The sequence below is a fragment of the Neolamprologus multifasciatus genome, chromosome 22 (assembly GCF_963576455.1).
Source record: "Neolamprologus multifasciatus chromosome 22, fNeoMul1.2, whole genome shotgun sequence".
Classification (NCBI taxonomy): Eukaryota; Metazoa; Chordata; class Actinopteri; order Cichliformes; family Cichlidae; genus Neolamprologus; species Neolamprologus multifasciatus.
In genome coordinates, this window is record NC_140459.1 from 9,318,862 (window position 1) to 9,341,562 (window position 22,701).

Here is a 22,701-nt window from a genome sequence, read left to right on the forward strand (position 1 = left end):
GGGGTCCTGTCAGCCGGTGATCAGCTGATCGCCAGCTGATCACGGGGCCGGGTTTAAAAGGGAGACGCCACCCACCTGTTCGCCGCTCAGACATCGTTCTCCTCATGTCAGAAGCTCCAACTCTTTGCCGACGTCAGTGTCCTTCTGATCTAGCAACCGTGAGTGTTTTCCCTCTCGATTCTTTTTCTGTAACGCCAGTCCGAAGCCACGCTTCGTGCACTGACCGTTACTAGATTAACTGCGTGTCTGTTCCTACCCATCGCTAGCCTTCCCCGCGTTTGGGTCTAACTAGCACGCCACACGGGCACGCCGAATTACCGTGCGTAGTCCGCCCGTTCGTGACAGTATCACTTTTGTATGCTTGCTCTGCATATACAGCAGAAGCTGGGTCTTCCCTTTGAAAGGCACAAGTTGTTCAACCACTGTAACACAATCACTGAGCATGAATTTCTACCTTCAGTTGACCAGGAACAGGCTCCATATGTAGCAGAAAGCTGCCATGTGGTTTGTTTTCAGTCGGTAGGCTCTGGTCCTCTTGTCATCAAAGTGCAAGAAACGGCAAATATCTTTAAATAGTGGCCTTGTACAATGGGTTATGCAGAGGACTCCCAAAAAGCACACCTACTGGTACGTCCCAGTTCTTCTCACTTCCTGCAAGAACGGTCAATCAAATGAAGGCCAGGAGCTTATGTTTGATTACATTTTTCCGCTCTTTTCCCCTGTCTGTTGCTACTCTTCATGCCTCCATGTTTGTGTATGACAGCACGTCTTCTATTAAATTATCAGACATGAACATCTTTCATGCATTTACTGGGGAGACAGTACTAAACCCAGGTGCAAGCCCTGGCAGACTAATTCAAAATATTGTGGCTAGAGCAGTAAGAGGGGCTCATTCTTTTAGACTCAATATCCATTTCCTCTTCAGAGGACTCCTCTGTATCTGACTGGCCTTGTTCAGTGGTGGGGACAGTAGTCTGGGTCCTCTATATCTTAGATGTCAGATTCTCAGTCAATGCCTCCAATGGCCTTTTCATCCCATCCGTCCTGGATCATTTGTAGGGCAAGATCCACAGGGTTCCTAGCTGGCCTCATAGCAGCCATGTTACTTTAGATATTTAAAAAAAAATATCAGAAAGGACAATGTTTGAAATGCACAGGAAACTATAAACAGGGCTGCACATAAATGGTCCGCAGGTGCGCATTTGCTGTCAAAATAAAAGATGCATACCAGATAAGAAGTTGGAACGCTCGTTGGCGTACATTAGATGTTCTGGAGGAGGACAGACATTTGTTCAGAACTCTTAACGATGCCGAAGAAGCAAGCTCCGTAAGCAATTACTTTGGTGTTCCTCCACCGCAAAAGAAGCACATATTCTCTGAATTTCCAGGAATACTTTTGTTTTGACATAGAATGCACACCTGCGGACCACTTATGTGCAGTCCTGACTATAAATCATGTATGTTACTGTGTAAAAATTAATTCTTGAGCCATCAGATGTGTAAGTGGGACGGTCAGAGTTGCTAAGAATGAAAGTTTCATAGAAGATTCTATAGGAACTGCTTGGGGTCGTTTTTGACCCCACTTGTGGAAGAGTGGGGTAGTGATACGAAAACTGCATATTTTTTTTAAATTAATGAAACAATAAATAAAAATGCAAATGGCCTCATGTTACAAACATATTTTATGAGGAATACCTGGAATATGAATATATTACAACTTTGCATTTTAAAGATTTTGAAGAAAAACAACCCGTGGGGTCATTTTTGCATCGTGTGCATCTAAGGGTTAACATTGCTATATCATTGACTTACTTCACTCGAACATGATATGAACAATTTATTCTAGCCTCTCTGCATATCATGTAGTTTCTACACTATATAGTTACACTTAACTTTAAAGCATGAGTCACTTGTGTTAAATACATGCAAGCTGCTTATGTAAATCCAAGAGCTGGCCAATCCCTTTTTTTCAGTGTAGATGATGAGGAACACTGAGGAACATTTTTCTGAAATTGTTCACTTACTCGTCCAGCCTTCTTTTGCCTCCATGAGACGTGTTGCTGCCATCAAATTCAAAATTACTTCAATTTTTGTGTGAAATCTGGTCATTAAATTTTGGAAAGTGAAATTGCAGCAGACAATTAAAAGCATCTTTGCTGGAGCTCACACTGAGATGTGAATAGAAGAAGAATAAATATACTAACATATTATAATTGGTTGATGTGAAAATGTTAAATGCCAAATGATCGCTGTTTCTGTGAAAACAAACATCATACAGTCTAAATAATAAAACACTGAATGACAAACAATGTTTGAAAATATTTGGGGTTGCTTTTTGAACTCGTAAATTACTTGGATCTTCTAACAAAGAATCAACGTTTGTTCTAACTCTGCCCCTCGCTCTCTCCTCAGTGTTGAAGGCCATCGGCTCGACTTTGTCCATCGCCTCCTTTTTGACCACCTACGATCACTCAATGCGCACCTTCCTGCCACAGAAGGAAAAACACCACGTGATCTCATTAGTTTTCTACTTCATCTGGAACCTGGTTCTCATCTCTTCTCGCATCGCTGCTCTCGCTCTTTTCGCCTCCGTGCTGCCCTGCTTCATCTTCGCCCACTTCATCTGCTCTTGGCTGGTTTTATTCTTCTTCGCTTGGCGATCCAAGACCAACTTCATGGATGACCCTCGTGGAGAATGGCTTTACAGAACCACTGTTGGCCTCATTTGGTATTTTAACTGGTTTAGTGTGGCCAAGGGGATGAGGATCAGGTCCGTGCTCTATCACGCGTATATCCTCATTGATATTTGCTCTCTTTGTGGTTTGTGGTGCTGGAAGATGAGCACAGATCCTCCTGATTTTGTGACACACCCTTTAACCACGGCTGTCTGTGTTGTTGCAGTTTACGTCCTTGGTCTGTTATTTAAAGTTATTTATTATACGTTCTTCCATCCAAACCTTGATAAAGATAAGCTGAAAGGGGCCACCATCACAGAGGAGCAACCTGAAGATGAAGAGCGATCTCATTCAGTCCCTACACGTCCCCTCAAGGCCACTGACAATAAAAGAATGAGGAAGCTGGCCGAGAACTTCTTCTGCTGACCTGCATCATTTGACATCCACAGGACGTGGAGATTAGAAAGAGACTGAGTCATGTAGGTCACAGGGCTGTGTGGGACTGAGGACTCTGACCTGCTGCTTGATTAACCACAGATACAATATCTTATGATGTCACTCAGGTTTATCTGGGGATAAATTTACAGAAAACACTTTTCTCTGTATTAACTTGTGCTTTCCTCTAATGAAACATTTAAAATGCCTCAAAGAGACAAAGAGATGAGTTTGCTAATGCTAATGAATGGGTCTGCCTCCCTAAAATATATGACAGTATTAAACCAGTATAAAAATCATGTTTACAAAAAAATTTAAATGGTCATTTTAAAGCTAGAACGTTGAATGGCCTTTCAACATTTGTGTGTGTGCTTTTTAAATTCCCATTTCTACCAATTTGTGAGCATCTTTTTCTTACGCAATAGTGGTGATGTAGGAGGTGTGAAATAGGTATAAAGGTATCGACAACGAAGCAGCAAAAATACAGAAAGTGAAAGAAATCAAACATATAAACATTGATATAACCATTTTGGTTGTAGGTGTTAACATGTAATTTAACACATATTAACTACATAACCTTATACTGTATTTGAGGGTTGAAGTTGTCCGTGTGTGAATGTGCACACGTGCATGTGTCTTTGGAGGAGTGTGCAAATGCATAAATATACAAAGAACTCAGAAAATCTCAGATCTTTCTGCTGCTTAGTGTGGAAAAAGTAAGGAAACAACTAATTAAGTAAACATGATCAGCTCATACTATATCATCCATATGCTGGTCTCATGTGTTCTTTTTTCCTTTTAATTCTCTTACTTCACTTAATTTCCCCTTTTAGGTGATCAGTGTGTTTACATTATTTATTAATGTGTCAGTACTGTGTTCCTGTAAAAGAAGCAAAATGTGCACAGGTTTTAGTCTGTGGATGTTTGGGATCAGGGCAGAAGTTTCAAAGGGTGAAGATGAGAAGGTCACAGAGGAATCACCGACCTTCCAGTGAGCTGCCTGAAGCATATTAAAGGGTCCAGCCTGTGCTGTGCAGGCTGCTCCTGGGATTTGTACACAGGTAAACTGCTTATTCACATTTCACAATGTGATGTAACAAAGTAAATACTTTGACATTTTTACTGGAACCATATTTGAGTATTTTCCAGCCGGCCATTTGTGCTGTTGCAGCTGTATGATGAGCCCGAGTTGTGCAAGCTCAAAGTGATTTTGAACACATTGTGTTAAGGTTAAACAGTGAGTTTCAAGTGCATCTCTCTGGCTTCTAGTTAGAGATCAGATCCTGTGAGACACTCACAGAGTGAGTTTTTTAGTTAACTGTTTCAGTTAATGCAGCTCCAATATGAATTACTTGTGACAGCCACTAAAAACCCCCATTAACACAAACTTACAGCAAGCACATGATAATCCATTGTAGTCTGTAAAAACTGAGCCGGCCTTGTATCAGCACAACCACTGCTACCAATTTCACACTTAAATTGCTGAGTACTACGCCATCTAGTGGTAAGTACTCAGCAATTTATGGTACAGGTACAGCCTGAGAGAATGCCTGAGTTTGTGAGCCTGAGCTCAGGCCTAATGCACTGACTTAACTTATTTACAAACAACTCTCCTCACACATTTGCTGATCCGCCGCGGCAGAAGTGTAGCAAAAGTTACACATGAAAACAAAGTAACTGAAACTTATTTGCAAATTTACAAATCTGATCACACAAACAGCCAGTTGACAGAGAGCTGTTAGGTTTGTTTCTTCTGTTTTTTATCAGTTGTTGATGAATTTGTTGCTGCTCCATATCAGTGCAATTTATGAAATATAAGGTTAGCAGAGTTTGACAATTAGATGGACTATTCTGCATTCAATGTTGTACACAATGAAAAAAATTAAGCAATTCGAAGAGATGTAGCATAAACTATTTTATTATTTAAGACATAGAAAACAAAAAGGTCTTCAAACTGTTGACACATGTCTTTTTTCACTTGACTAAATATGCTAAACATTTGCAAATGCAAACAAAGAATAAAAAAATCATTCCAGAAAAGAGCTGAGATGAAATAAAAGTCAAGTTAAACAAAATTCAGTGTGGATATAACAGGTTTAGATGAAATTAGCATAAGACAGTCAAACAGATCTCAAATCATATATTTGTGTGAATAAACTTTAACTTAAACAATGAATCTAAAATCAAATTGAAAATTTCACCACTAAATTACAAAAGACGATGTTTTTGTTGTGGTTTCAGATGCAATGTTTGAAATTAATAATCAAAGAGTGTTAACACTTGTTTGACAGCAGTTTTTAGATTTAGTTTCCTTACATTTTTTGACTATTTGATAAATAAAAAATCTTTGTTATAAACAGGTAAATGATATGCTAATTAACAAAATTAGGTTAAAAGTGTATTTATCTGGAAAACACTCTGAAAGCCTAGATGGACGAAACATTGAGAATGTAACTTTTGTTTTTCACTTGCTATTTTTTGTGAATTAACTTACAGTCACTCATATCATCTTCTTCATGTTAATAATTTATAGAATTTCCTTTTTCTCACTCAGACAAAAATCAGACTGTCACAGCTGGATTCACGAGTTATTGGGTGAAAACAAGTATAATCATTTTCATCAGATTTGCAGTTTCTTTGCCTCATTTAAATATTTCATCCAGATTTTTAATGGCTTCTTTTTTAGATATATATTTCCATAGATCTGGAATTGCTCCGCTGCCCTGGAACTTTTTCCCATAGTGATTTTCCAGTTGCGTTTGAAATTGACAAACAAACCATTTCCAATATGCCAGATCAGACCCATCAGGAGTGATGCTCCAGGTATCATACGGTGGACCAGCAGTTTTGTACTGTTTGTAGGGAATGGCTTCCTCTGAATCAGAGCTAAGGTAAAAACCTTCTTCACTTGTAACAATTGTTGTGCAGACAGTGACGCTGAGGACTTCAGTTTGTCTATAGTAATATCCTTTTATCCCACCAGGTCGATGAAAAGGAGTGCTGTGGTCATGAGGACTGTGATCTTTCATGGTGTTGGTACAAACAGCTGCACAGAATGGACACTTTACCCAGCAGCAGTTACAAAGCTGATCTATGAGGATTTCTTCAGGCTTCTGCCTGGATTCATTCAGCTTATCCAGGGAGAGGCTGTACATCTTCTCAGTGATGGATGTAAATCCCTTTTCTATCTCTTCTTTGAGAAAATGAAAATTGTTTTTGTCGCTGAAGTTTTCAGAACGAATGTTGTCAAATGTCAGCTCATCCTTTAGAACATTAAAAAATTCATTTAGCCACATTTCTGTGTCTCCTCTCTGATTTTGGACTTTTTGTGTTGCAGTAAATAAAGCCTGACTCACACTTGTTTTGATGTCATCAACATTTTTCTTGAGTATATTCACAGCTTCATCTTTGTGATACATGTAGATGTATTCCTGCACTTCTGCTTTAATAAAAGCTTCTGTTTGTTTCCTTGGATTTGTGATGTACAGGATGAAATCATCAAAGTTTTCTTCCTCAGCGAGTGACTTCAACACATGTTTCTCCAAGTTCAGTCTGTTCCCACTGAATGCTGGGTAATTACACCTCATCCTGTTGGCGAGATCAATGGCAGTCTTGTTACAAACAGCCTCAACAGTGGAAGCTTTCAGCTTCTCACAGATTAGCTCTCCAAGCACAACAGCAGATGAGTTTCCTTTACAAAAGCTTCTAAAAACTGTGTAATACTGTGTTTTCTTGCTTTCTAAATAAGTGATTGGATCATTGCTCATTTTAAATTTCTTGTGTGACTCTAGAAGCCAACTCTCTGCCCTGTAGAACACATACAGCAAGAGATCAACTTTAAACTCCTTGTTGAAAGTGTATTTCCTCTCTGACAGAAATTTCTGAACTTCTTCTGTTACATGATTGGCCATTTCATGCAAATAATTCGGTGTGTAGCCTCTTGCAGCTACAGGTTTGCTTTTGATTGCATCAAGTGAGTCTTCTTCAGCTTGGTCAATGAGCGATCTGATCTGTTGTTGTTCTTCATGGGAGAAACCACTTGAAATATGTTTTTGAAAAAAACTAATCACCTGATTACTACTTGTCATCCCATAAACTGAATAATTACCAACCTCTGACATTTTCTTGTATTTGCCACTTCTTTTACATTCATCTATGAGAGTTGGCTCAAAACCAAGTTCTTGAAGGATAGTTAACTGATCTTTTTTCAAGTTAATTTCTTCAACAAGTTTTATATCTGCTGTTAAGTCAGTAACCCAGCTGCTCCAAACAGAGCTGAACTGTTGTTGAAGCTCTTCTTCATCTTTGGCCTTATCCTTCAGCTGCTGAGCGAGCTCTTTGCTCTTCTGTAGCAGTTTGTTCTCAAACTCTGATTTCTTCTCATCCAGTTTTTTTTACAAGCTTTCGTCTGCTGCATAACTCCATCCAGTTTTCTTTTCACTCTGCTCACCTGTTCATAATGAAAGTCTTTCATTTTGATTTCAAATCGTCCTCTCCACTGAGCCAAGATCTCTCTGTCTTTGTCATCCTCAAAGTACTTCGTCATTTCTTTTCTGACTTCTTCATATGTTTTACTTGTTTCTTTAAAAAGATAAGATTGTTCAACCTCATCAAGTTTTTCATATTCAATTCTGTAATGAAGTTGGTTTTCAATGGTCAACATGTTGCTCCTCAGGGTCCAGGTCCAGCTCCCATACTGGACTTCCAGTTTTCTGTACACTCAAATTTCAAGTGTGTTTAAAACTGAAAACAAAACTTTCATTCAGCAGTGCAGTCCACAGGTCCTGAATTTTGGTTTTGAACTGTGAGAGAGTGATCCCAGCAGACTTTGAAGCTTTAGAGAGGATGGTGTTCTTCACTTCCTGGATGCTCTCACTGTAACCTGGATTTGGAGGAGCCATGGGTGGACTGCCCTCCCACAGCCGGGCACAGTATTTCACATCTTTCTGAACATCAAATTCAATGACATCACTGAAGCGCTCTGCATCATAAACTTCCTCTTCAGCTGCTAGTTTGGCCATCTGGTCCAGTTTTTCCTGCAGGCGTCTCTTTCCATCCATGTTTTTCTCTGCTGCTGCAACATCTGTGACATTCTGGTGAACAAACACACAACTGGGAGAAAGTTTAACTTCCTTCATCCTCATGAAAGCCTGAACAACAATCTGCAGAATGTCCTGCATCTCAGACGGATTCTCTCCAAAGATGTTGATCAGTGTCAGGTTTCCCAGACCAACAACAAATGTTGCCAGTTCATTGTCATGATGAAGAGTGTTGTTACCTTCTAACTCAAGAGCACGCAGTGCTCCAGTGTCCACCACTACAACATAGTCAAACTTCAAGTCTTTCTTCATCTCCTCTGATACTTCGAGCAGCTGCATGAAGGCACCTTTGGTGCACCTGCCAGCACTCACTGCAAACTGCAGCCCAAACATGGTGTTCAGCATTGTTGATTTTCCACTGCTTTGTACGCCCAAAACTGACAACACAAAAACTCTCTGGTCCCCCAGTTTCTTGATGACTTCTTCTAAAAGACTGGAGATCCATGTTAAAGGCACATGGCCTGCATCACCATCCATCAGCTCCATCAAGTGTCCTGATATCATCAGCTGTGCAGCCAGCTCAGGGTATTTAGACCAGTCAGTGTGTCTGCTCTTTCTTTGTGTTGTTTTATGGGCTTCATAGATCTGTCCCATTTCTCTGAAGATGTGCTCCAAACCAAAAGTTGCAGATTGAATTTTTTTTGATATGTCTTCAAGTTCAGTTTGTTTTTTTAATAACAGATCTGATTTGTCCGATTTGTTCTTCAAAGCCAAGACCTCAGACCACTTTTCATAATAACATTTGAGAATTGGGGAAAGATCGTCAGTGGAGAGGGCATCTATCAAGATCTGAGTCCATTTTACGAAATACTCTCTGTCTGTTGGTGGCAATGATGAGAGACTTCCAGTGAACAACTGCATCAGTTCACTGCAGGAAGCAGCACATTGTTTCTGACGTATGTTCATCAGTTCTTGTTGCTTTTTACTTTTCTCCTTTTCAGCATCTCCTCTGAGATGAAACAGTTCTCTGTGTATTTTGCTCCACTGATGCCACAGTTGGCCTTGACAAGGGAGAAATTCATCTTTGATCTTTGAGACATCCATGTTATCCTTTTTAAGCACATTGATTATTTCCATAGCAGCAGATTTCCCTCTTTGACAGGCTGGGTCAGTTTCATCCACTCTGATTCCAGAGAGCTCAGCCATGGATTCAAGCTGGAAGGATGGTTTCAAGCTGGAACCATCAAGAGAAGATAAAACTTTTCTAATGATCTCTTTTAGCTGTTCAGATATATCTGAGTGGTTTTTGTCTTTGAGGCCCATTATGTACTTTACCCATTTGTCCTTACCAGCATCACAACTGTCATCAATAATCAAAAAAATGAGAGGCTTCTCAGCCCTCAAATGAGATGACATTAAAGATCGAATTTCTTTATTTCTTTTCAGAGATGCCACAAGAAAAACATTGATTGAAGATTTTTCAATCAGTATGTCACGCTGTTTTTTATTCAACAGAGCATCACCATGGAGATTACAAAAAGCAATGCAGTCACTGAAGTTATCATTGGGTTTTCCAGCAGGGCAGTACCAGGCAATCTCTGCCACACCATCCATCAGATAGCGAGACTTGGTGTTTCCTGGGGAGTTTCTGTGGAAGAAGGTGTCGTGACGGTTGTTGATCAAAGTGTTCATCAGCTGAGATTTAGACACTGACAAAGAACCCAGACGGAAAAATGACACCAAGGGTGTTTCAGCTTTGTAGACTGGAACACTCTTAATGGTGATGATCTTTGAATCATCTTTGATTTGAGTTACCTTCCAAATTTTTGTTATTTCTCTGAAGGTCCACAGAGGAAACTGAATCTCCTTTGTGAATGGGTCAGGAACAAGCAAAGGTAAGGCATACTGACACTGAGAGAGCTTTGTAACCATCATCTGTTTCAGGAAGCTGTCTGAGCAGTGAAATACTGCCATCTGAACATCCATTGGATGCACATGATCCTTCTCTTTCTTATTTGTGTCTACAATGGTGTTCAAGAAAACCTCTAGATTACTGTCATCATCACTCTCATCTATCTCAGTGTCGTTAGCTACTGACATAGATGACTTCGTGTCGTCAGATGACTTAGGACTGTCTGGTCTTACAGGAATATATCTGGCCCTGTAGTCCAACATTATCAGCCTGTGGAGAAAAGTGTGAGCTAGATCTATCTCAGATGTTACATGGTGCATCTGTTTCCAAGCTGGACGTATTTGAAGAAAATCTGCTGGTGACAACTTCTGTTGAACGTTGTCTTGAAGGTGAAGTCTGTCAAGCAGTATCTCAGTCCTCTCAGTTTCTGTTTTCCTCGGCATCTACAAATTACAAATAAAGAGAGAGTATAAAAACATTACCCTGGAATTTAGCTTATTGGTTTAATGCTAATGAAATAAAACAATAGGTTGAAATGCTCTTGCTTTGTATTTTAGTAAGAAGACAGTAAACCTTTTCACAGTAATAATAATAATAATAATAATGGATTGGATTTATATAGCGCTTTTCAAGGCACCCAAAGCGCTTTACAATTCCACTATTCATTCACTCTCACATTCACACACTGGTGGAGGCAGCTACAGTTGTAGCCACAGCTGCCCTGGGGCAGACTGACAGAAGCGAGGCTGCCATATCGCGCCATCGGCCCCTCTGGCCAACACCAGTAGGCGGTAGGGTAAAGTGTATTGCCCAAGGACACAACAACCAGGACAGAGAGGCCAGGGATCGAACCGGTGACCTTCCGGTTACAGATGCGCTTTCCAACCCCCACGGTCGCTCCATAGGAGACAGTGAATTTGACTAACATTTATCTACTACTGTAGGACATATTTCTAGTCTTACTGATCACTCAAAGCACCTCATCATCTGCATCCAGACCTTTGCTGATTTCCAATACCCAGTTAATCTAACATGTATGATCAGAAACCCTTCACTTATTTAAGCAGTGACAGGTAACATAAAGTCACATAAAGCAGCGGTCTCCAACCTTTTTTGCGCCACGGACCGGTTTATGCCCGACAATATTTTCATGGACCGGCCTTTAAGGTGTCACGGATAAATACAACAAAATAAAACTAGTACCAGTACCGAAAAAAAGAAAATTTATTCATAACACACGTGAAAAGACCCAGGAAAACCGAGTAAACGATAAAAACGATAACAAAATAACGCTGAAAACCGATAAAAACCCTGAAAACTATACATTTCACACCTGAGCCTCAACTCTCGTGGCCCGGTACCAAACAATTCATGGACCGGTACCGGTCCGAGGCCCGGGGGTTGGGGACCGCTGACATAAAGCACAAATCGATGATGTTTTGTTATAATCAACTGATCTGAGGGGTTCCTAAACTTCTGCATTCCTACTCCATATTTTCAGACTTTTGAAAGTAAGAGTGTATGAAGGAAATCTTTGTAACCCTTAAATACTGTTTATATTTGAACCATAACTGACCTGAACCATCACATTGAGGGTATTGTCAATTTTGACCCAGGCCAAAAATTCCCTCAATACTTGTTTATACTTAATTTTGAACTACAGACATATTTAGAGTGTATAAATAGACCATGTGACATTCACAAATAGATGATTAATCCTTTATAAATGTTTTAAGAAGCAATAGGTGAGTAATACTTGTTTTTAGAGAAAAACACATGCTATCTTACAATATCATGTTTTACTTCAGACAAACAGCCATCATAATTATGATAATATAATTATATAATTATAATAATTACATATTTTTTCAAAGTGAACTTAGGTAGAACAGCCTGGAACTGAATTATGTACACTACTATTTTATTTTTAAAAATCCTCATAACTTCCATTTATAGTTATCAATATTAGTTTAATATTAATATTAAATATATTTAATATTACCGCCTAGTACACAAAACAATTTTTTAAAAAGAAATAGTCTGCATTCACAGCATTGGTAGGAAGCATGTGTAACTGAAATGATAGTTCAGCTCCATTTTATACTCGTGTAATTCTCTTTTTTATTGTCGGTTTCAAACACATATATGGGCATATCTGACAGAAGCCCAGATAAGTGTCAAGACTGAGTAAAACCTCAGTGTATTTGTACTACCTCTACAACACCATAAAGATGTAAAATATTAGATTTTTGTGCATTTTAGGAAAAGTATTTTGTGTATTTTAGGAAAAGTATTTTGTGTATTTTTAGAAAAGTAATCAAATTTTAGCCTAGAGAAAGATGTTTAGGGAATTTTACTACTGTCAAAATGGGTTTAGCAGTGTCTAAATGTTAAACCAGACCAGATGAGCATTATGAACTAGTCATGGGAGAATAGCATTCGAGTCCAAAAGTAGAACCTTTAGTTTGTGCATTTCCTTGAATTCTTTTTTTTTTAAAAAAGAAGAAAAAAAGAAAAGAAAAACATCCATGTATTAGAGTGAAAGTATATATCTAAGCCAGGGGTGTCTAAACTTTTCGCAAAAAGGGTCAGATTTGGGAAGGTGAGAATGTGTGGGGGCCCACCCAGCCTGAAATATTTTGAACCATTAAAATTAAATGCAAATGAACGATTTTACAATGTTGTTTTCCTTCCTTCCACACACAAATTTTATTATGAATTATTTATTATTAAACGTTTTAACCAAATTCATGTACAGTGGAGCAAAAAAGTATTTAGTCAGCCACCGATTGTGCAGTTCCCCCACTTAAAATGATGACAGAGGTCAGTAATTTGCACCAGAGGTACACTTCAACTGTGAGAGACAGAATGTGAAAAAAAAAATCCATGAATTCACATGGTAGGATTTGTAAAGAATTTATTCGTAAATCAGGGTGGAAAATAAGTATTTGGTCAATAACAAAAATACAACTCAATACTTTGTAACATAACCTTTGTTGGCAATAACAGAGGTCAAACGTTTACTATAGGTCTTTACCAGGTTTGCAAACACAGTAGCTGGTATTTTGGCCCATTCCTCCATGCAGATCTTCTCAAGAGCAGTGATGTTTTGGGGCTGTCGCCGAGCAACACGGACTTTCAACTCCCGCCACAGATTTTCTATGGGGTTGAGGTCTGGAGACTGGCTAGGCCACTCCAGGACTTTCAAATGCTTCTTACGGAGCCACTCCTTTGTTGCCCGGGCGGTGTGTTTTGGATCATTGTCATGTTGGAAGACCCAGCCTCGTTTCATCTTCAAAGTTCTCACTGATGGAAGGAGGTTTTGGCTCAAAATCTCACGATACTTGGCCCCATTCATTCTGTCCTTAACACGGATCAGTCGTCCTGTCCCCTTGGCAGGACGACTGATCCGTAAAATTCTTTACAAATCCTACCATGTGAATTCATGGATTTTTTTTTCACATTCTGTCTCTCACAGTTGAAGTGTACCTCTGGTGCAAATTACTGACCTCTGTCATCATTTTAAGTGGGGGAACTTGCACAATCGGTGGCTGACTAAATACTTTTTTGCCCCACTGTATTTAAAGAACAGAAAATGAAGAAAAATTAAACATCTAAATTCAACACATGAAAAGGAAAATAACATTAAGAGTTAACTTATTAATAAGTAAAAAACATTGCGGGCCATATAAATACATACATCACTTGTTCATTAGTTTTTTAATTGACCATCAAAAATGAAATAAAAAACTATAATATGTTATTTGATTTTAAATCAGATATCAAAAACAAAAATGGATGTGTTTTCAATTTAAACTCAGACCAATAATCTGAAATTGAAAAACCAGCTACCGGACCGAATTTGATTTTATTATTTAATTTCTAGAGGTTAGGAGACTCGGTTTGATTGTCAATTGGGAAAAAAACACACACAAATAAACAACAACAAAGTAAAACGACTTAAAATCTAAACAAATAACTTGACTGCACTAATGTGAAGGGTGATACTGAGACCTTGACTGAAGTAAATGGCCCAGGTCTGGCTCAAAAACAGAGGTTTTGATGCGCAAAATGTCACGCAAGTGGGAGTCACTTAATCTCATCCTCAACGCGGTTCTTGTTCATGTTCATGATTAAGAACAGTGTTGGGTGTAACGCGTTACTGTAATTAAATTACTTTTCCACTGAAAAAGTAGTGTAACTGATTACTGTTCATTTTTAGGTATTTTAATTACAGTTACTTACAATTTACTTGCGTTACATTGTAAAATAATTAAACTTGCTGAATATCATTATTTAATTTCAATAATTTATCTTCTAAAGGTAAAAGTAAACTCTGCCGCTTTAACATCGCTGTAGTGCAGGTGCACGTCATTTCGCGCCAGTTTGCTGCACAGTCGTATTCTAAAGCAGAAGATGTCGGACTCGGCTGAAGCGAGTGGCTATTTTATGAAATGGACATATTCCCATCTCTTCACTTTTCTGAAACAAGCAGACAAGAATATTACAGTAATATGTAAGCTATGTCCTGGGGAGAAAAAACTATCGGCTGCTGTTAATAGCACGAGTAATCTACTGAAGCGCCTGTCACGAGAGCATAGACGAACACTTCTGAGTGATCCTTGTTCATCATCCATCACCGTGGCAACTCCTGCTAAGCAGGCAAAACTTGATTTTACTTCAGCAGCACAGAAAGCGTCTGAAGGTGAGCTTAAAAAATGATTGCAGGCTACATTGTGGAAGAGATGCTACCCCTGCATACTGTAGAGTCTCTGTCTTTAAAAAAAGTTATTTATTATTTAAAGAGTTTAATTTCTATTGTTTGCCCACTCAAGGTTTATAGGGATTTTAAGAAGTATTTAGTTAAATTACTTATTTAGTAATTAAGTTACTTTTCTGTCACAGTAATTAGATAAGTATTTTAAATACAATATTGACTAAGTAATTAGTAATTAATTACTTTTTTAAAGTAACTTACCCAACACTGATTAAGAATGTTTTCTCGCACAAGTATGTCGAGCCAAACAAGCTCAGCATTTTCTTAGCAAATGTTTGACTCTCTTGGAACCGGCCTTTATCCAGCTGGCAGTAAAAGTCAACAAGAGGGAGCTGTTGGTGGTGACTGTGATACTCAGTGTCACACTGCACCTCAGTGAGCTCCAGCTGCAGATGGTCAGGAGCGTCATCAGGGTCCACGGACAAAGGAGAAGAAAAAGGCGTGATCTCCTTTTCAATATTTCAAATGTTTAGCACAGAGTACTTGTTGGTGAATGAAACAGTGGAGTTTTATAGCTTTACTTCCTTCTTTGATGACTTTATTACAGACTAGGGTTGTTAATCCATTTTGCTCCCCAGCAATGGCAGGTGCGTCATCCGTAATAATACCAGTGACTTTATTCCACGGTAGTTTCACGTCATCTATGGCGGAACAAGCAGAAGCAAATTAATCTGTTCCACTTGTTTGGTTCTTAAGGCTCTGGAGGTAAAGTAGCTCTTAACTCAAATTCATTTCATTGTCCACCAGTGGCGGAGTGGGGGGGGTGGCTTACTGGGTCTTTTGGAGTGTATTTTTTCATAGTTAGATGCCTGACTGACAACTGTGTAAAACAAAAACTACACACAATATTTGAAGCACATAGTGCACACTGTGGGAATTTATGACTGTGCGTAAATCCCCCCTAATATTGGTATGATCCGAGCTTAGACACTAAGCGACTGAGTGAAGGGGCGGGGGGAGCTGCTGCCTGCGAGTGCGCTGTTGGAGAAACGCAGCGAGGCAGACAGAGGAGAGCTGAAGTTCGACCAGGTACCAAAGCAAATCATTCGTACTGTATAAATAATGTAAATATGACGGTGTATCACAAAAGATTTATCTGATCTGATCACTTGACCCATATTACGTTACTTGGTCTTCAAGTGAATCAACAAATGGCGAAATGAAAAGCCGAACAACAACAATGCTATTTCTTTAGAGAGTCTTAGTTTACATGTGTGTTTATTTCATATTTTCAGTTGTTTCCCTCCACGGCTAAATAAATCGGTTTCAGTAATGTACTGATATACAAGAATGGACTTGAAGGGTAGTATTTTATATATTATGGTTTGTATGTTGTTCAGTATATTTCTATGCAAAACAAGAGGAATTTCAATACACAGCAGTATATTCACAGTTTAAACCAGATATTTACATACACTTTATGGAAAACACAAGAACATTTTTTTACTGTACAACATCAATTTAGAGTAAACTTGTTTTGTTTTAGATAAATAAATATTGAAATATCTTTTGAATTAGTTAAATGTCAGAATAAAGAGAGATAGAGCTGTCTATTTTTTATCACTTTCATCAAATTTAGGAGTACATATACACTAAGTTTATTGTTAATTAATAAGAAAACTCCAGACGACTCCATCTGAGCTTAAGAAGCTTCTGATAGGTTAGTAGAGTCCATGTGAGTAAATTGGTGGCACACCTGTGGATGCATATAAGGCAAAACACAGAGCCTGTTTCTTTGAAATGGGAAGATCAAGAGATATCAACCAAAACACCAGGAAAAGAATTGTGGACCTCCATAAGTGTGGCTCAGTTTTGAATACAATTTGGTGCCATTTACAATTAAGAAATACAGACAGTCGCCAGTCTGTCGCCAGTCTGTCGCAGGGCCAACACACAGGGACAGACAACCATTCGCACTCACATTCACTCGTACATTCACACCTAGTGGCAATTTGGATTATCCAAATTTTTAATACCTTCTCTTCTTCACTTTCGGGTCACTCTGACACCACGCTTATAATAGGAGGAGACTTCAACCTGGTATATATTCCAAAAATTAACAAGCTCAGTACAGCTGTTAGTCAAAGGAACTGGTAGTCTACAGATAATGTGTTAGATTTGTATTGTTGGATTGTCATTTATGCTTAGAAATATCTACTCGTATATGCTTAGAGTTCTATAATCAATGTCATGTTGGTAGAGGGTTGATCCTTAGTAGTCTGCAAAGACTTTGTGTGCATTCCAAAGTGTTCTGGCATTCACACCCACGTCCTGGGAGCATGGGAGAGGTTGTACCTTCTTTAATTGTTTTGCGGTAGGATTAACATATCTATATCTTCAGTCCAAGTGCCCTTTGTTTAGATGGACTACTGGACTTCCAGACCAGCAGGTATAGGGAAGTCGTTTATGGGGTCCCCCCCCCCCCCCCCCCCCACACACACACACACACACACACACAGGCAAGGTACTCTTTGTTTGTATGTAGACGTCATATGTTAATGAACCTATGTATATTCACGTAACCTCAATAAAAGAACAGTGTTACGGGGGAGTGGACGAGAGCAACTGGGGTCAAGCAAAGGAACAGCGTTTGTCCAGTTGGTCTCCCTCCTATACGAGAATCCTCCCTTAGTTACTCTGCCATAGGTTTAGGCTCCTGGGGAATTCCCATGATACACTGAGTGTTTCTTCTTCAGTCTTCTTTTTTATACAAGTTTTAGAGAGGTTTGTATAGGGCGATCGTGGCTCAAGAGTTGGGAGTTCGCCTTGTAATCGGAAGGTTGCCGGTTTGAGCCCCTGCTCTGACAGTCTCGGTCGTTGTGTCCTTGGGCAAGACACTTCACCTACCGCCTACTGGTGTTGGCCAGAAGGGCCTATGGCGCGATATGGCAGCCTCGCTTCTGTCAGTCTGCCCCAGGGCAGCTGTGGCTACAACTGTAGCTTGCCTCCACCAGTGTGTGAATGGGTGGATGACTGGGTGTGTAAAGCGCTTTGGGGTCCCTAGGGGAGACTAGTAAAAGTGCTATACAAATACAGGCCATTTACCATTTACATCTCTCTGTATTTAATCATTAGTTATTATTAATCTCTGGCTCTCTTTGTCCTGTCTTCCTACCCTCACCCCAACCGGTCACAGCCCACCCCTACCCGAGTCTGGTTCTGCTGGAGGTTTGTTCCTGTTGAAAGCGAGTTTTTTCTTCCCACTGTCGCCTAAGTGCTTACTCATAAAGGACCATATGATTGTTTGGGTTTTCTCTGTTTTCTTTGTATTATTGTGGGGTCTTTCCCTTACAATATAAAGAGCCTTGAGGAAACTGCTGTTGTGATTTGTCACTGTATAAAGAAAATTGAACTGAATTCAATTCATTTATTCACTTATTATTAAGCTTTTTATTAAAGATGTTTTGCATGTTGCTTTAGAAATATATGAAAGCCTAACCTTATCAAATTTCCCTATTCTCAATTATGTTATGAAGTTGGTTTTCAATGGTCAATATGTTTTCCCTCAAGGTCCAGGTCCACTCACCATGCTGGACTTCCAGTTTTCTGTACACTGCCATTTCAAGTGTGCTTTTAAAAATGAAAACAAAACTTACCATCAGCAGTGCAGTCCACAGGTCCTGGATGTTTGTTTTCAACTGTGAGAGAGTGATCCCAGCAGACTTTGAAGCTTTAGAGAGGATGGTGTTCTTCACTTCCTGGATGCTCTCACTGTAACCTGGATTTGGAGGAGCCATGGGTGGACTGCCCTCCCATAGCTGGGCACAGTATTTCACATCTGTTCTCTTTCCATCCATGTTTCTCTCTGCTGCTGCAACATCTGTGACATTCTGGTGAACAAACACACAACTGGGAGAAAGTTGAACTTCCTTCATCCTCATGAAAGCCTGAACAACAATCTGCGGAATGTCCTGCATCTCAGAAGGATTCTCTCCAAAGATGTTGATCAGTGTCAGGTTTCCCAGACCAACAACAAGCGTTGCCAGTTCATTGTCATGGTGACGAGTGTTGTTACCTTCTAACGCAAGAGCACGCAGTCCTTCAGTGTCCACCACTACAACATAGTCAAACTTCAAGTCTTTCTTCATCTCCTCTGATACTTTGAGCAGCTGCATGAAGGCACCTTTGGTGCACCTGCCAGCACTCACTGCAAACTGCAGCCCAAACATGGTGTTTAGCATTGTTGATTTTCCACTGCTTTGTAGGCCCAAAACTGACAACACAAAAACTCTCTGGTTCCCCAGTTTCTTGATGACTTCTTCTAAGAGACTGGAGATCCATGTTAAAGGCACATGACCTGCATCACCATCCATCAGCTCCATCGGGTGTCCTGATATCATCAGCTGTGCAGCCAGCTCAGGGTATTTAGAACAGTCAGTGTGTCTGCTCTTTCTTTGTGTTGTTTTATGGGCTTCATAGATCTGTCCCATTTCTCTGAAGATGTGCTCCAAACCAAAAGTTACAGACTGAAGGTTTTTTGATATGTCATCAAGTTCAGCTTGTTTTTTAAATAACAGATCTGATCTGTACCATTTGTTCTGCAAAGCCAAGACCTCAGACCACTTTTCATCATAACTTTGTAGAATTGGGGAAAGATCGTCAATGGAGAGGGCATCTATGAAGATCTGAGTCCATTTTACGAAATACTCTCTGTCTGTTGGCGGCAATGATGAGAGACTTCCAGTGAACAACTGCATCAGTTTACTGCAGGAAGCAGCACATTGTTTCTGACGTACGTTCATCAGTTCTTGTTGCTTTTTACTTTTCTCCTTTTCAGCATCTCCTCTGAGATGAAACAGTTCTCTGTGTATTTTGCTCCACTGATGCCACAGTTGGCCTTGACAAGGGAGAAATTCATCTTTGATCTTTGAGACATCCATGTTATCCTTTGTAAGTAGATTGATTATTTTCACAGCAGCAGATTTCCCTCTTTGACAGGCTGGGTCAGTTTCATCCACTCTGATTCCAGAGAGCTCAGCCATGGTTTCAAGCTGGAAGGATGGTTTCAAGCTGGGACCATCAAGAGAAGATAAAACCTCGCGAATGATCTTCTTCAGGTGTTCAGATACATCTGCGAGGTTTCTATCTTTGAGCCCCATTATGTATTTTCCCTTTTTTGTCTTAACAGCATCACAGCTGCCATCAAAAGTGAGACAAATGAGAGGCTTATGAGACTTAAAAACACAAGATATGAGTGATTGAATTTCTTCATTGCTTTGCAGAGATGCCACAAGAAAAATATTAATGGAGGATTTTTCAATAAGTATGTCACACTGTTTTTCAGTCAATAGAGCATCACCATGGAGATTACAAAAGGCAATGCAGTCATTGAAGGCATCATTGGGTTTTCCAGCAGGGCAGTACCAGGCAATCTCTGCCACACCATCCATCAGATAGCGAGACTTGGTGCTTCCTGGGCAGTTTCTGTGGAAGAAGGTGTCGTGACGGTTGTTGATCAAAGTGTTCATCAGCTGAGATTTAGACACTGACAGAGACCCCAGACGGAAAAATGACACCAAGGGTGTTTCAGCTTTGTAGACTGGAACACTCTTCATGGTGACGATCTTTGAATCACACCGAGTTACCTTCCAGGTTTTTGTTATATCTCTTAAAGTCCACAGAGGAAACTGAATCTTGTTTGTGACTGGGTCAGGAACAAGCAAAGGTAAGGCATACTGACACTGAGAGAGCTTTGTAATCATCATCTGTTTCAGGAAGCTGTCTGCGCAGTGAAATACTGCCATCTGAATGTCCATTGGATGCACAGAAGTCTGCTCTTTCTCATATGTGTCCACACTGCTGCTCACAAAAACATCCCAGTCACTGGACGAGGCTTTGAACGACACCTTGGTCTTACAGCTTGATCTTACAGAAATATATCTGGCCCTGTAGTCCAACATTATCAGCCTATGGAGAAAAGTGTGAGCTAGATCTTTCTCAGATTCTACATGGTCGATCTGTTTCACAGGTGGACGTATTTGAAGAAAATCTGCTGGTGACAACTTTTGTTGAATTTTGCCTTGAAGATGAAGTCTGTTAAGCAATGTCTCGGTTTCTATTTGACATGACTTGTTCTGGCTGTCTTCTTCCTTCACTGGCTGTAATAAATAAGCAAATAACACACATCATGCATTCAGAAATGACAGTGTCAAAGAATGAGACTATTCTTAAATATTCTCTAAGCTCTTGTGACAAATATTTGGGCTTTCCTACCTTCTCTGTGTTTCCACTCATGTTCTCATCTGAGATGCCTGCAAAATAAAAATGAATCAGAAAGTGACATATACATGGCCTGATTAAATCAACAGAATGATAAAATTAAAATCATCAATGCAACATCGAAACTGAACCATTGTTTGAGTAGTAACTGCTGCTGTTCCATAGGTGTAAATGCCCACATCCTTCTGAAATTATATTTAGTGCTTATTACTTTTGCTGCCGTGTGATACTACAGGCATGTATAAAAGTCAAAGATTGAATGTAACAGCGTGCTCTGTGGAAGAAACTGGGCATCAGCAGGCTATTTAGGTTTCTGCAAAACATCTGGTCGCTTTCTACAATGCCTGAACTTTCACTGTGAAATTCAGATGTTAATCTATGACCATTTTTGTTTGTTGTTAATATCACTATTTTATTTTACAAATATGGCAATATTTTTTGTGATATAATACAGTTCAATTCAATTCAATTTTATTTATATAGCGCCAAATCACAACAAAAGTCGCCTCAAGGCGCTTCATAGATACAGAGAAAAACCCAACAATCATATGACCCCCTATGAGGAAGCACTTTGGCGGCAGTGGGAAGGAAAAACTCCCTTTTAACAGGAAGAAACCTCCGGCAGAACCAGGCTCAGGGAGGGGCGGCCATCTGCTGCGACCGGTTGGGGTGAGAGAAGGAAGACAGGATAAAAGACATGCTGTGGAAGAGAGACAGGTTAATAACAGATATGATTCAATGCAGAGAGGTCTGTTAATACATAGTGAGTGAGAAAGGTGACTGGAAAGGAAAAACTCAATGCATCATGGGAATCACCCCAGCAGCCTACGTCTATTGCAGCATAACTAAGGGAGGATTCAGGGTCACCTGGTCCAGTCCCTAACTATATGCTTTAGCAAAAAGGAAAGTTTTAAGCCTAATCTTAAAAGTAGAGATAGTGTCTGTCTCCTGAATCCAAACTGGAAGCTGGTTCCACAGAAGAGGGGCCTGAAAACTGAAGGCTCTGCCTCCCATTCTACTTTTAAATATTCTGGGAACAACAAGTAGGCCTGCAGAGCGAGAGTGAAGTGCTCTAATAGGGTGATATGGTACAAGGTCATTAAGATAAGATGGGGCCTGATTATTTAAGACCTTGTATGTGAGGATCAGGATTTTGAATTCAATTCTGGATTTAACAGGAAGCCAATGAAGGGAAGCCAAAACAGGAGAAATATGCTCTCTCTTTTTAGTCCCTGTCAGGACTCTTGCTGCAGCATTTTGGATTAACTGAAGGCTTTTCAGTGAGTTTTTTGGACATCCTGATAATAATGAATTGCAGTAGTCCAGCCTGGAAGTAATAAATGCATGAACTAGTTTTTCAGCGTCACTCTGAGACAGGATATTTCTAATTTTAGAGATGTTGCGCAAATGGAAGAACGCAGTCTTACATATTTGTTTAATATGTGCGTTGAAGGACATGTCTTGGTCAAAAATGACTCCAAGGTTCCTCACAGTGTTACTGGAAGCCAAGGTAATGCCATCCAGAGTAAGAATCTGGTTAGATACCATATTTCTAAGCTTTTCAGCGCCGAGTACAATGACCTCAGTTTTATCTGAATTAAGAAGCAGAAGGTTAGCGGCCATCCAGGTCTTTATGTCTTTAAG

At 39.7% G+C, this 22,701-nt stretch overlaps 3 protein-coding genes, 1 long non-coding RNA gene and 1 pseudogene across 5 annotated transcripts in view; 3 read left to right on the forward strand and 2 right to left on the reverse strand.

Moving 5' to 3' along the window:
* The window catches only part of LOC146492913 (interferon-induced very large GTPase 1-like), a 125,308-nt gene that overhangs the window by 55,303 nt on the left and 47,304 nt on the right, over positions 1-22,701 (reverse strand). The window lies entirely within an intron of this gene.
* Positions 1-22,701, forward strand: part of LOC146492914 (uncharacterized) — a 236,268-nt gene that overhangs the window by 27,934 nt on the left and 185,633 nt on the right. The gene's annotated exons all lie outside the window — the stretch shown is intronic.
* LOC146492915 (interferon-induced very large GTPase 1-like) overlaps positions 1-22,701 on the forward strand; it is a 171,159-nt gene that overhangs the window by 14,062 nt on the left and 134,396 nt on the right. The gene's annotated exons all lie outside the window — the stretch shown is intronic.
* Positions 2,352-4,487, forward strand: LOC146492916 (XK-related protein 8-like; the record flags this gene model as incomplete). Its single annotated transcript, XM_085149351.1, has 1 exon — positions 2,352-4,487. A coding segment is annotated over one exon (750 nt), but the record flags the coding sequence as incomplete, so codon positions are not given.
* Positions 4,266-21,881, reverse strand: LOC146492917 (interferon-induced very large GTPase 1-like; annotated as a pseudogene). Its single transcript, XR_014871763.1, has 3 exons — positions 21,052-21,881; positions 18,435-20,936; positions 4,266-10,504 (listed from the first exon to the last, which is right to left on the reverse strand). The product of XR_014871763.1 is annotated as an interferon-induced very large GTPase 1-like (transcript).